This window comes from Colletotrichum orchidophilum, assembly GCF_001831195.1.
Source record: "Colletotrichum orchidophilum strain IMI 309357 chromosome Unknown Scaffold_81.1, whole genome shotgun sequence".
Classification (NCBI taxonomy): Eukaryota; Fungi; Ascomycota; class Sordariomycetes; order Glomerellales; family Glomerellaceae; genus Colletotrichum; species Colletotrichum orchidophilum.
In genome coordinates this window covers 1-13,196 of record NW_019173037.1, presented here as the reverse complement: position 1 = coordinate 13,196, position 13,196 = coordinate 1, and the positions used below count along the sequence as shown (strand labels likewise).

Genomic DNA, 13,196 nt, shown 5'->3' with positions numbered 1-13,196 from the left:
AGGTAAGCAGAGGCAGGGGGTAAAGGAACACGGCAGAAATGTACCTCGAGGCATGGCGGAAGCCGAGACAAAGTGGTGAGAGGCCGAACGGGGTACAATCAGGCATTGACAGTCGAGTGTGTTGGATGTGACGGTGATGCATACCAAGTACACAGTAAGGTGGCTAGAGTAAGATTGACTGCGGTGTGAGGGGGACTGTATGGGCCAAGATTCGAGACCACTTCGGAGAGGGCGAAAGCTGGAAACAACCTGGCCTCCGGATGGGATTGCGTTGGTTCTTGTTTGGGTAGTCGTCGTCCGCAAGAGATGTCCCGTCCCATCCCATGTCCTCCTGCACGATGTTGCTATTCCTGGTCACTGACGACTGGCGACTGGCGACTGACGACTGACGACGAACGGCGCTCGGTTCCAGTACACGACGGATGGATGCGGGATGGCACACCCCGGAATTTTGCAGAAATGTCAGGTCGACCCCATCTCTATGGCGATCCTGGGCCTTTGGTTGGTCCAATGCCGCCAAACGAAGTTTGGAAATGCGTTCCGGTGGTGACGACAGCCCGATGTGGCCGCGGACATTTGCTGAAAAGGAATGGACGTCGCCCAAGGTGAGAGAAAATGAGAGAGAGGCCAAACCCAGTGCAGTGCGCCAGAGACCTCGCGAGGCTGGTCGAATTATGGTGGTACCTCCCGAGTCTGGCAAACAATCTGACGGAACAGGGTGGAAGGTCGTATGTACCGACGGGAAACAATTTGGCACCATTGTTGGTTCTTTGCGGGCAACATCCGCAGTTTGGGGGCTACCGAGCCCGCTTAGAGATTCAAGCGCGGTGACAGGGGGAGGCAACCAAAAGTCACTCCCGTCGGGGCTTCCATGGAAGGAACTGGTCGAAGAAAGGACCTAAGGTAGGCACCCAGGGTGCCAGGTTACCAGCCCGGCTGGATCACGGATGAAAGCGGCAGGCGGTAGGGACGTCAGGTCCTGGGCATTGCGGAAGTTACCCAAGGTGCCAAGGTATTCACTCGTCCTTTTAGGTAAGGTAAGGTAGGTAGGTAGGTAAGGTACTATGTAGAACCGTCTTCTTCCTTTCAAACAGAAGGTGGGACTCCCGCACCCGGGCACCTAGCCCTGTGGAAGGTGCCTCCACAGATTGCATTGTCTGCCCGGCCCGCGACCCATACGGCAACTTGGAAAAATTTCACACGTGTATCCGTAAGGGTCATCGGCACCTTTCTGCAGCGGCTTCCAGTCTCAGTCTGGGGCATCACAAGTCAGCTTCTATCATCGCAAACTGATTCTCCTTGTCCCCATTGTAACATTCGAGTAAATGATTGCCCCACGGAAGATCTTCCCTTCCAGGTGGATACACAAACGCTGTTGCTCGGAATCGGATTCGAGTGCCATTTGTTTCCCTCTCAAAATGGCACTGTGTACCTAGTCACGTGGTCACGTCAGCGGAGCCGGAAATGGTGAGCATGGACATGGTTACCTCGGGTTCCATCACCTCGCAACTTCACCAAAATGGCCGCCATTGCGTCTGGCTCTAACTCTCCGAACGTCAGTTTGCAAACCTACTGCCGTCGGAGAGTTGACCTTGTTTTCCAAAGAAGCAAGGCATTCTAATCTTAGAAGTGTCAAGATCCCCTACATGCACAACATCGCAGCTCCATCACACGAAACCTTACACCAGCTTGGCTTGCAGCCAATGGTGTTGCTCGCCTTCAACTAAGCGCCCACTAAGCGCTCCCTCCTTGTCCTCGCCAACGACGACGATGTCAAACTCCACGTCGCTGAGGATCCTTCTTCTAGAAACATTCTCTTCCACATGGCAAGGCAATCTACCCAAAACCATGAATTTCTACACTTTCGAGGCGCCTAGGTCTCTATTAATAACTACCGGACCCAACAGCATGTTACGGTCCTGGTCCTGGGATCTTTGGCCAAGCGGCCTGCAGATCTCCTTTTCCCCAAAGAACCCACCGCGACCACCCTTCCCTAACTGTGTACCCGCCGTGTACCCGCCGTATACCATACGCGCCGGACGAGCAGCTAGCTGTCTGAGACTCTATGTTTCTCTCCCTGCAAGGTACGCAAGCGACCAGACATCCCGCGCTCTATAGGCTGACGACAGCATCTCGAACCGACCGCCCAGGATACCCAAGGCAAGGCACGGAGTCGAACCCATTGTTCCTCGGCGTCACGCCGATGCCTCTTGACCTCATCTCACCTCCCTCTCCGTCCGTATGAAACTTGCCCTGCCTGACCCTGCAGGACAGATCTCGAGATTGCCAACTACGCGGCCGTCGGTTGACGCCCTTCCACTCACACCCCCTTCCGTGGCCACAGCAGAGCAGGACCCTGAAATCAGTTCAAGCACGATCGTGGCACAAAGACCTTCACCGACATCATCTTGATTCGGCTTCCAATCATTGGACTAGACAGCCTCGTCAAAGGCGGGTCCGGAGATCTGAAGGCCCTAGCAACCCTCATGCGTCCATCTACCCCCTTCCAGCAAACTACATGACCCGGCCCCGAGGCAAGCGGCATGCCATGATCACATCCCCTCCCCAACAGTAGCCGCCTTCCGCGTCGATATTTTTAGCTGCCGTTGCTATATTAAGATGATTAGCCTCACCTGCAGCCGTCGATGAGCTGCATCTTGCTTAATGAGACGTCACGTCCCGCGTTGAACTTCATGGGTTCCCTACCCAAAGGGAGGTTCCCTTATCTCTCGCAACCATCTCTCTCCTCGCCACAATCTAGTTGTAAAAGAAGCGAAATGCAGAACAGGATTCCATTCCTCTTTTGGGTTGTCAGATCTACCTCCCTTGCCCCTGACATGGCATCGTTGTAACGAGACTTACACGATATCTATACACATATACGTAAGGGCGGGGTTTGAACTGCAGCATTTCAGCATGCCATCATTTATTTCTGCAGCCTGGCGGCATTTTTGGTTTCATGACCCTCTTTCCCATTGCTACTTCATCCCAGAGGGACAAGGGCACACAGAGCAGCAAGATATGCCCCCGGTCACATTGCCCACGTGAAGCAGATGCCTAGGAAGTTGGCAAGCAACAGTCCTGTCCCTGTTTCCTTGTTTCGAGCATTTGTGCGTTTCGCTAATCCGAGAGAGGTGGCGGCTTTCCCTCGCTCTGCCCGAAGACCCAATAACTTTGAACTTCCTATACGCACTCCCAAGTCTGGTCCCAACATGCCGGCCCTCGACCAGCATCCGTTCACCGATATACTTCGCGCTCGCTTTTCCCCCAGTCTAAGCGGAGGGGAAAGGGGGTGTGCCACGCTGAGATGACTCCTAAAGGCTCAATCTCATTTGTGACTATACATACATTGTACTTCATCCATCTCGTCACGGCGCGTAACGACGAGAAAGTACTTCCTTGTCAGACGGTACTTCGCTGGAACCTCGCTCACTTCTTCTGTCTCTTGGCGTTCTTTTCCTCGCCTCCGGCGCTCATGACGCTCGCGCTCCGTTTGTGTGACGCCCCACTACTGCCCGGGCGCCCCATCGACTTTTCCTTCTCGGCGTCACCCTTCCCCTCTTCCGTCGCGGCCGGCACAGCAGCAGCAGAAGCAGCAGCCTTGTCCCCTTCCGCAGCGGGAGTCGCCTCCGCGCCGGCCGCTTCCCCGTTTGTTTTGGGTACGTCAGCCTTGGCGGGCTCCGCGGCTGCGGAGGGTTCTGCGTTTGCCTCGCCCTTGCCCTCTGCGGCTTTGTCCTTCTTCTCTTCCGTTGACTGGCCTTGGCCTTGGCCCTCCTTCTCAGTAGCCGGGACCGGTTCTGGCTGATTCGCCTTCTCCCGCTCCGCCTTCTTGGCCAGCTCGAGCTTGATCTCGGCGTCAATCTTGTCCGTGACCTTTCTAGCATCGAGCAGACTGTTGACGGCACCAAGCAGGAGCTCGTATTGGGCTGTAACCGGTGCCGTGGGCATGACCAGCCGCGGCGGAATGTCTAGCTCGTTGAGAGTGTTCATGATTCGCAGCTGCTGCTGGTTCGACTTGTGCGTAAAAAGTTTGTTAATCTTTTCGTAGCGGAACGTCGGTCCGCTGGACAGGCGGTCGTGGTGCGTGACACCGTAGACGTGCATCTCGGCCTCGGAGAGCTTGCGGCGTTCCTGCTGCTGCTGGCCCTTCTTTCCGCCGGCCGGCGCCGTCGGTGTCTGCGCGACGCTGCTGGCAGGTTCCTTGTGTATTTTCTCCGCCGGCGTGGCGGCCGCCGCAGCAGCGATGCTCTCGCGGCGGTTGGCGTTGTTGTCCGATGACGCGGCCACGGCCGCCGCTGCAGCCGCAGGCTGTTGACCCGCAGGCGCGGAGGGGCTGACGCCGTCTGCTGCCATCAGCGATTTTCGCTTTTTAGACTTGTCGGCGTTCATCAGATTCTGCAGTAGAGTTTGCAAACCAGCGCTGGACTTGAACGCGCTGATATCTTGGTCGGTGTGTGGGTAGTCCAGGCGATTGTACAGCTCGCGGCGGTCCTCGTTGAAACGATCACTACGTGCGAGAATGCGCTTGATCTCTAGCAGTAAGGATTCCTCCTCCTTGGCTTCCTCCTTGCTTCGGGTCAGCGCGTTGTTGGCAAAGTCCTTGCGCTGCTTCTCTTGGTTGGCGTTGAAGTTGGCCATGAGCTCGTGGAGGGTGTATTCGGGTTGTGTCATGTACTGAACGGGCTTCTGAACCGCCATCATCTTTGCCGCAACATCGTAGTAGCGCGCTTTGAGGTCCTCCATCGTCCTTGGTTTCGGCACAGGGATGATGGCCTTACTCTCGTCCCCGTCTGCCGACGCCTCTCCGTTGATCGCCTCCGGCAAGTAGTCATATCGGTCCCATATGATCGGCCACCGCAGGTCAAAGTCCTTCACCAACCCTAGCAGATAATCTGTCTCCTCCTTGCTCCAGTCGTCGTTCTGCAGGTTCGTCCGGTACTGGTCTTCGCTGTACTGCGGCACATCCACCTCCACGTTGAATTTCGCAAACATTGAGTTCTCAGGCCTCGTCGGAGCCTGATCCCCCTCTGCATCCTTCATCTCGGCGTCGCCGCCTTGCTGCCCATTCTCTGTCGCCGTTGGTGTCTTGCGCTTCCAGTGTTTAAGCACCAATGCGCCACTATCGCCCCGTGCAGAGTTGGTGAAGGGCTTGAGTTCCCACTTCGTCGCCGGCTTCCTGCTCGCAAACCGCCGCTTTTTGAAGATCGAGACCTCAGGGACGATGGCGATCGGATTGTCGCCGCCCAGATTCTGGACCTCGCGGGCGAGACCCTTGAGGTTCGGGCGCGGGCCGGATGTCTTTTGTTTTTTCGCCGGTCGGGGGGCCGCGTGACTATCGGGGAGGTTAAGGACGTCTCGCACGTCGGAAGACGTCATTGTCGCGGCGGGTGGCAAGGGTGGGAGGAAAATAGTTGCGATGCTGGGCGAGCGGTCGGAAGGGTGGATTTTATTTTCTGACTGACGATTGCCACTAGTCCGCTCGATGGCATCAATTCAGGCTTGGACTGGGCATATGCATCAAGGAAATGGGTATCATGAAGTTCTTGCCAGGCGAATCGGTCGTTACAGTGGGCTTCTTGTATTTATTGAGGGGTCTCGGTGGAAGAAAAGCGAAAAGTCAAGATTAATTTTGTTCGTCGGCGTCTCCAAAATCTCGAGCCCAAAGGGTACATTTCTTAGTACGCGAAAGCCGCATTTGCAAGCGCGTAGAATGCCGTCTGGAACCGCACGTGATCCACACCTTTCCCCAAGTAGTGGCCAGTGCCACCCCTGTTCATCACCAATTTTTCGAACGTGGCAGCTTTGGAAGTTGCTCCCGCGCACCCTGGGACTTGAATGTGGGTACCCGCCCGAACTGGCTGACCTGGCGCTGTTAACTCGAAGAAACGAAGCACCCCCAATTCAACCCCCTCGACAGCCGATAGACGACGAGCACCACGACGTCGAGTAGACTCTACCCGAGAAACCCGCGGTACACCCCAAATCTCGTCAATTCCATTCGTGTTCCATCTTCGACAACATGAGGCCGTTTCTCCCATTGCTCTCGCTGAGCGCAGTCGCCCAGGCGCTGTACTTCTACATTGACGGAACCTCGCCCAAGTGCTTCTTCGAGGAGCTCCCCAAGGACACGCTTGTTGTTGGCCACTACACTGCCGAGGAATGGGATGACCGGATCAACCAGTGGGCCAAGCATGATGGTCTCAGCATCTACATCTCCGTCGATGTAAGTCAAACTTCTTGGTCTCGCATGTATATCCCTTCGGAGCTACCACATATCTATGTGCTGCACCTGGGCCCCTCTTACTGTCGTGCCCATACCAGTAATAAGAAATCCATGCTGACTTCCCACTCTTACAGGAAACCTTCGATAACGACCACCGCGTAGTTTCCCAGCGCGGCCAGGCATCGGGCCGCTTCACCTTCACGGCCGCCGACGCTGGCGACCACATGCTCTGCTTCACCCCGTCTTCCACCTCTGGCCGCGCCGGCTGGCTCTCGCTCCATTCCCACAACGGTGGTATCCGCCTGACGCTCGACCTCGCCATCGGTGAGAGCACCGAGATTGAGAGCTCTGACAAGAGCAAGCTCGAGGATATCGCGACCCGCGTCAAGGACCTCAACGCTCGTCTGCAGGATATCCGCAGGGAGCAAGTCTTCCAGCGTGTAAGTCTCCAATTCTCAAAGCCGAAATCTAAGCTTTATTTCCTATTCTGGAAAGAGGGAGATGGCGCGACGGCTACGGCGCATCAATGTACGTTGCGATGCTAATGAAAACGTCCTAGGAACGCGAAGCCGAGTTCAGAGATCAGTCCGAATCCACCAACGCCCGTGTCATCAGATGGATGCTCATTCAGCTTACTGTGCTCGCCGTTACCTGCACCTGGCAGCTGTCGCACCTGCGGTCATTCTTCATCAAGCAGAAGCTCACGTAAGGGATACAAAATACAAAATAGGGGGTGGGGCGTTTCTGGTGCGTTCCGTGAGAGCAGAAAAAGGTCGATTGGCCATGCCTAGTGCATGGTATGGCCTTGCAAGGAGGGACAGGGGCTACCGAATTGCTCACTGCGTCTGGACAATGCGGTCCGGGACTGGGCAACAAACTTGTAATGATATACACACCATCTGTAGCTACGAAAGCGAGGCTCGGTCAATGAAGCATACGTCAAATGTCAGAATATTTGCTTGATCTTTGCACGGCGAGGCAGCTGCCGCGCGCCTAAAGTCTGGTATGCCACGATGTCTTCCCAATTTTGTAGAATGGTTACTCCTCTACAAGCTATCGGCTTGTTCTGAGGAGAAAGCTGTCAGCTGAGACTAAGCGCGCCGCACATACAACCCTGTAACAAGTGGGACAGGCATGTTGAGCCCAGCCGCACGTGAGCTATAGTTCATGGTCATTGAGCTTCGGGTGCAGCATTAGGGTTTAGAGAAACTATGTGGGAATCGGCAGCACGTCTCCGTGCAACAAAAGGTTACAATCAGACCCGTTTAATGAGGATTAGCAAGGTACGAGATTCCTCTTATCCGACTGCCGGTAAGGGTGACCTCAAGTTCTAGTGAATAAGCTGGGAAGATCAGCGGCAGATCGGACCGAGCACTACCTTAAGATCGGTGCTCCGAGGTGGTAAGGACCAGAAGGATGAGATGAGATGTAAAGCTAGGTAAGTGCCATTCTTTAGGTGTCAATAGTAGTACGATTGCTCACAGGGGACCGTATTTCTTCCAGACCTCGCGGTGCTAAGACTCAGACTTGGTCAGACAACCCGCGTGGGTGAGATGCCGATCTTACAACCTATCGACGTCCTGTCCGAGATTATATGAATCATCAGAAAGGTGTCACATATCTCGTCAGCACAATCAGTAGAGTCGTGCCCCTGAGTATCAGAGGGCTATTGTCACGGACTAGTATTGACAGTGATCTCAAATTTTGCTCGTGATGCTGGTACGCTAGAGCTTCCGACCTGTTTGAAGCCCATGCTGCAAGAGCAAAAAAGAGAAAACGTGACGGCCATGACTACTCCACACATTTGAGTATTCATCCGGTGGCGATCATCGACGAGACACATGGTTTCAATGTACAAGTTGGAGCGGTCTAACATTTGATTCCTTTACCGTTATCAGGTTCGTCCAGTCATGGGCTGAGAATCTTTTTTGCCACCATCGACTATTCTTAACTTGTGCAGCACTTACTGGCGTGGATTTTCTTGGTGTCTTCTGTGTAAGAAATGGCCACGGACGGAACCAATCTGCATCCTCCAAAGTACACGAGGGCGAGTTGTCTCTACATTGGTGCAAATCTGAATGTTCTTTTCTGAGTCTATAGGTTCAGAGAGATCTAGATGCTATTCATGTACCCTAGGGTTGTTCCAATTACGTTGGAGGTATGCAGATATAGTGAGGTGTGGCATCAATGTACTAGTCGTGACAACTATGTGAGACTCTGGCATTTCCAGTCACGTCCAATACTCCTATCAAGCCCGGGATGACGCCGGTGACATGCCATGGCAGAGTACAACCCTATTCGAAGTCAAAATGTATGACGGGGTCTTACAGAGAGAAGTAATGTTTGCCTGTAAACCCCCCCTTTGCCCTAGATAAGACAAGCCATATCCCCTTCCCGTGGTTTGGATAGAGCAGGATACGACATGAAAGTAAACGTTCCATTGTTCTTTCTATTATCCCCAGCCTACTACGACATAAACCGAGTATGAGATCCGGCATTTCAGTCGGCTTATCGAAGTTTTGAATAGTCTTATAGGAACAAGATTGCGAAAAATAGCTGAGAGGAGTAAACGAGTCTCTCACCCCAGGTCCCAGAGCCACATTCTCAGATGTCGAGTTTGGACAGCAGTGGATAGATTCACCTGGGAAACACAGCATCATAGTCAACCCCAAGGAGATAATATTGCTCATCGTCTAAAATAAATAAGAAGAGTGGGTATATTGCCATTTAAAATGTTTCAACGTCTCGTCAGCTCCTAAACTGATTGCCGCTACAACGGACTTGGCCTCCGCCTCTCTACAGAGCCAGATATGATTGAAGCCATTCTCTTGTCTTCGGCCTCCTTCCTATCTGCCTGCGCCGCTCTTTTGGTGAGGGCATTTTCCATCTTCTTCAACGCGAGCTCCCTATTCACCAACCTGGAGAATGCTCTCAGCGTGAAGTCATCCGCCTCATGGCCCGAAGCCTCGAGACGCTGAAGGGACAGCACCGTCTTGTTGACGTCCTGGTTCCTAGCGTAGCCCGCAATCAGGGTATTCCAGGTAACCAGGTTCGGCTCGACGCCGTACTGGCGCATTTGGGCGAGGATTCGCTCTCCGGAACCCTTCTCTCGGCTGAAGCCGTGCAGGAGGATGCTCCAAGTGAAGACGCTCGGGGCAGGGTGCAGGGGGGGTGGAGTAACCTCGCTCCCCTCTAAGGATTGTTTCATTGCGTCGACTGCTTTGCTCCGCTCTTCAAGCGTGGACTTGAGCATGTCGCCGACGATATCTAAAGCGGCACGGAGCATGCCGGGGAACGCACAGAGCGCTTTAATTAGGACATCGTAAGCAAAAGTCCCCTTTTCTCGGACCAGCTTAGTGGCGATTGGGCTGCCCTTTGAAATCTCCTGTCTGAAGTACGCATATAGCGAGATAAGATTGATGGGCTGCGTAAGGCTCCTCACATAAGCGAGGAACATGATGCTCAGGGTTGCGTCTGTCGGATCCAATTTGTCTTGAACGGCTGACATGGCCATGTCGAGTGCAGGAAACAGTTGTTGAGCCAACTGCCACTTCGCCGGTATGTCCAAGCGTTGTTGGCCGTCGAGGTACATTGACAAGTCCACGGGAATGAGTGCCTGCAATGGCGCCATGTGGAATATCTTTGAGTAAAAATGTAGCATCGGCCCAAAGGCTGCTACGTAGCCCGGCGACGACTGCGTGTTTTTTGACGGTTCGGCCTTGCAGAAGTGAAGCAGGGAAACCAGGAGGTCGTTCAAGAAGGGCACATCGATATCGTTGCCCCCGAGAGCCCCCTTGACGACAGATTCGATGTTTGACGGTGAAAGAGCCCTCTTCCCTCCGTCCAAAAGAGTAGACCACAAGACTATGTCTGGTTCAATGTTGTGCCGTTGCATCGTCTGGAAGACCTCCTCTGCAATCTCGTTTTGATCTGTCAGACACAGCGACCTGATCACTGCCGTATAGTGGACCATATTAGGAGCAAAGCCATGTTCCAAAAGGATGACAAACGCGTCCGCAGCCGAAAAACCGTCGTCGGTGTTGATTTGGCCAGGCCTGAGGCTTAAGATTGAGGTACACAGAGCTGACCACGCTCCCGAGTCGAGGTCAGTGCCTTGTTCTGGAATAGCCTCGATGGCCATTTGTAGAGCATCGTGCTTGTGCTGAGGGCTGGCCGCAAGTCGCTTGGCAATATTTCGGAGAGTATTGCTATGGAAAAGGACATTCTTTTCCTTCAAACACTTATAGAGGGAAACTGTCCTCAACAAGTCTACTCCATTCGTCAGCTGCCAGATGGTGTTTTGCCTCGGAGCAACATAGCCCGGGGGAAAGCGATTGAACACCGTCACAACCACGTCACAAAGAATTTCGGCGTGTGCCTTGAATTCATCAACAGGTCGTTGACTTTGCCATTTTGAGAGAAAGTGAATCACGTCGCTGATGGCGTAACCCGGAGCCATGAACCCGCGTGTGGTGGTTTCGAGGACAGCGGCAGCCCGATCAGGACAAGACCACAAAGCAGAGAACATGAGCTTTCGCCACTTCGTCTTCCTCTGCTCATCAGTCCAATTCTCCCATTGCTCGATCGCTTCTTCAACGGCCCGACGGTCCAGGATCCATTTGAGAATCTCTGGGATCTTATAGGCATCGCCAAATGATGCGAATGCGTACAACCTTTTAACGTCGTTCTTCCAATTATTAAAGTCTTTCAACTCCTTCTTGGTTAGGTGATGGCGGAGATACCCATGCTCCAGGTATGTCCTGTGCCTCTCTTTTTCGAGGTCAAACATCCGTTTGTCAGCATTTCCTGATGTGATGTCGTACTTCCTCTTCCTCTCTTTCCCATTCTTAGGAAACCATGCGTGAGCGGTTTTTAATTTGGAGTCCGTTGGCTCAGGCCGTGGTTCAGTATTTCGTGGTGCTCGGATGACGGGCTGCAACACGTTTTCTGGTCCAGGCCGGTCTGATTTTACTTTGCGAATTCGCAGTGGCCGTTCTGCAGTGGCCTTCTGAGTAGCCAAAGTGGTATCATGGCGAGCTTGAAAGGAGGTTTGGATATAGCTATTCGCTGTGAGGAGGCCGTGTTGTTGGATCCGTCGTAGACATTGTCGGCGTACTAAGCAGTGCGACATCGCAGACGTATTATCGGGGCATTGGCAAAAAGCCAAAGCTTCTGTTCGATGCGCGTGGGTATGGCTTTGACGGCATTCGAGCGGCAACGGCGCGACCGTGATACTCGTCAACTTTCCTGGTGCATAGGAGGTAATTTGAGGCTGCGGTTGTAGAACTCGATTTTTTTTTTTGGGCAACGGACCTGAGCTCCTGCCAGACACACCCCTGGCGAGCTAAATGCGACTCTGGAAGATGGGAAGCCCGTCCGTGCATCCGCTAGCTTAGCGCACCCTGTGGAAGTGTTCCGCCGTGGTTGCAATGGCTCGCCAACTTTCAGCCCCACTACGAGCCAAAAGTGAACCTTCAACCACCAGCTTCTCGATCGAACGCGCTCGCCACCAAAAGTTAGATATTCGCCTTCACTCCAATTCGGAAAATCCAAGACTATCGTGCCAATAGACCGATTATTGCGCCAAGTTTTTCTCCATTGCATCATCATGTCGAGCTCCCAGGCCACCCTGAGCGCGGTAACAGATGAGCGCAAAGCGCGCCTCGCAAAGCTCAAGAACCTCAAGAGAAAACAGCCAGCAGACGAGATTGTCGCGCCTGAGTCAGAACGCGCAGCCTCGCCTCCAACAGAGCCAGACGTCACAAGGCTGCACCTTTCCGGGCGCAACTACGATCCAGAAGCGCGCGGTCCCAAGCTTGGCTTCGAAGCCCCCCCGACCCAAGACCTGGAAAATCCTACACTCGAAGAGCTCGCGGCAGACATTGAGGCGGATGTAAAACAGACAGCAGCCGAAGAAGCGCAGGATGATAAAGGTATCGATCTGTTCAAGCTTCAACCAAAAAAGCCAAATTGGGACCTGAAGAGAGACCTGGAGAAGAAACTGGAGATTCTCAACGTTCGGACGGACAACGCCATTGCGAAACTAGTGAGGGAACGCATCACAGGTGCTCAGAAAGCGGCCACGCAAGCCAAGAGCGTCGAAGCGGGGAGTAGGGAGGGCGAAGCAGCCGGAATCGATGGCATAGCATTAGTGGAAGGAGTGCGCGTACGCGAGAGGGAAGATGAGGAGGAAAGACGAGAGATGGGAGGGGAAGAGTTTGAAGATTCGGCTGTTTAACTGGCAGGCCTAGGCGCGAGTGGTAGAACGCCTTTCTATTTACGGTTGCGGAGCAGGCATAGACTCCATCAGTTCTACATATACTTGATACCCAATAGCTACTTATTCAGGGACTGCGTCAACGCCAGTCTCTTCGAAAATGGACTCAGGCTGCGCTCTCGCTCTGGCTGTCGCTCAGGTTCACGGCTCTGCTTTCCGTGCTCCCCACCCCGGCCCAATGCAGGCTGAGGCTCGTCTCGATAGCCCTCATTTCTGCCAACACGTCGACTTGCGCCGCCCTGTGACCTCGCACCGTGACGACGATCCCGGGACCTTGACTGCGACCGCCTGCTGTCGACAGCATCTCCGCCACGGCCTGAGACGGATGATCCCCTGGAATCAGGTGAGGAGCGCGCGTGACCCCTGGCCGTTGGTCTCGCGTGGTCCAGATCCCTTTGACGATACTTCCGCTCATGAGTTCCGGCGGGTGAACGACTGTCCCGAGAGAGAGATCTCTGGCGGTGTCGAGGCGGAGACTGAGTCCGTCCACTTGCTGCTGACTTTCTGGAAACAGAGCGACCATCTTCACTCGCTGGACTAAACGACCTCTGGCCCCGCCGAGCAGGCATACGCAAAAGTGAGACCACTGATGCCGCCCCCAAAGCCACAGAGAATAAAGCAGGCCCACTTGAGACTATTCGGGATGTTCCAAATAGTAAGCGGGACGTAGGCGATGATTTTGACAATTCCCGAAAA

At 54.0% G+C, this 13,196-nt stretch overlaps 6 protein-coding genes across 6 annotated transcripts; 3 read left to right on the top strand and 3 right to left on the bottom strand.

The window, feature by feature from the left end:
- Positions 1 to 3,429: 3,429 nt before the first annotated feature.
- Positions 3,430 to 5,376, bottom strand: CORC01_09112 (SWR1-complex protein 4; the record flags this gene model as incomplete). The annotated part of the gene is made up of 1 exon (XM_022620742.1): positions 3,430 to 5,376. One exon carries the CDS (start codon positions 5,374 to 5,376, stop codon positions 3,430 to 3,432), a length of 1,947 nt encoding a protein of 648 aa, XP_022472684.1.
- A 643-nt stretch (positions 5,377 to 6,019) lies between these two features.
- CORC01_09111 (emp24/gp25L/p24 family/GOLD) lies at positions 6,020 to 6,932 on the top strand (the record flags this gene model as incomplete). The annotated part of the gene is made up of 3 exons (XM_022620741.1): positions 6,020 to 6,223; positions 6,358 to 6,663; positions 6,783 to 6,932. 3 exons carry the CDS (start codon positions 6,020 to 6,022, stop codon positions 6,930 to 6,932), a joined length of 660 nt encoding a protein of 219 aa, XP_022472683.1.
- A 2,061-nt stretch (positions 6,933 to 8,993) lies between these two features.
- On the bottom strand, positions 8,994 to 11,012 carry CORC01_09110 (pentatricopeptide repeat domain-containing protein; the record flags this gene model as incomplete). Its single annotated transcript, XM_022620740.1, has 1 exon — positions 8,994 to 11,012. One exon carries the CDS (start codon positions 11,010 to 11,012, stop codon positions 8,994 to 8,996), a length of 2,019 nt encoding a protein of 672 aa, XP_022472682.1.
- Positions 11,013 to 11,831: 819 nt separating this feature from the next.
- Positions 11,832 to 12,461, top strand: CORC01_09109 (cwf18 pre-mRNA splicing factor; the record flags this gene model as incomplete). Its single annotated transcript, XM_022620739.1, has 1 exon — positions 11,832 to 12,461. One exon carries the CDS (start codon positions 11,832 to 11,834, stop codon positions 12,459 to 12,461), a length of 630 nt encoding a protein of 209 aa, XP_022472681.1.
- A 139-nt stretch (positions 12,462 to 12,600) lies between these two features.
- On the top strand, positions 12,601 to 13,041 carry CORC01_09107 (uncharacterized protein; the record flags this gene model as incomplete). Its single annotated transcript, XM_022620737.1, has 1 exon — positions 12,601 to 13,041. One exon carries the CDS (start codon positions 12,601 to 12,603, stop codon positions 13,039 to 13,041), a length of 441 nt encoding a protein of 146 aa, XP_022472679.1.
- Positions 12,607 to 13,023, bottom strand: CORC01_09108 (uncharacterized protein; the record flags this gene model as incomplete). The annotated part of the gene is made up of 1 exon (XM_022620738.1): positions 12,607 to 13,023. The coding sequence occupies one exon, from the start codon at positions 13,021 to 13,023 to the stop codon at positions 12,607 to 12,609; it is 417 nt and encodes a 138-aa protein (XP_022472680.1).
- Positions 13,042 to 13,196: the final 155 nt, after the last annotated feature.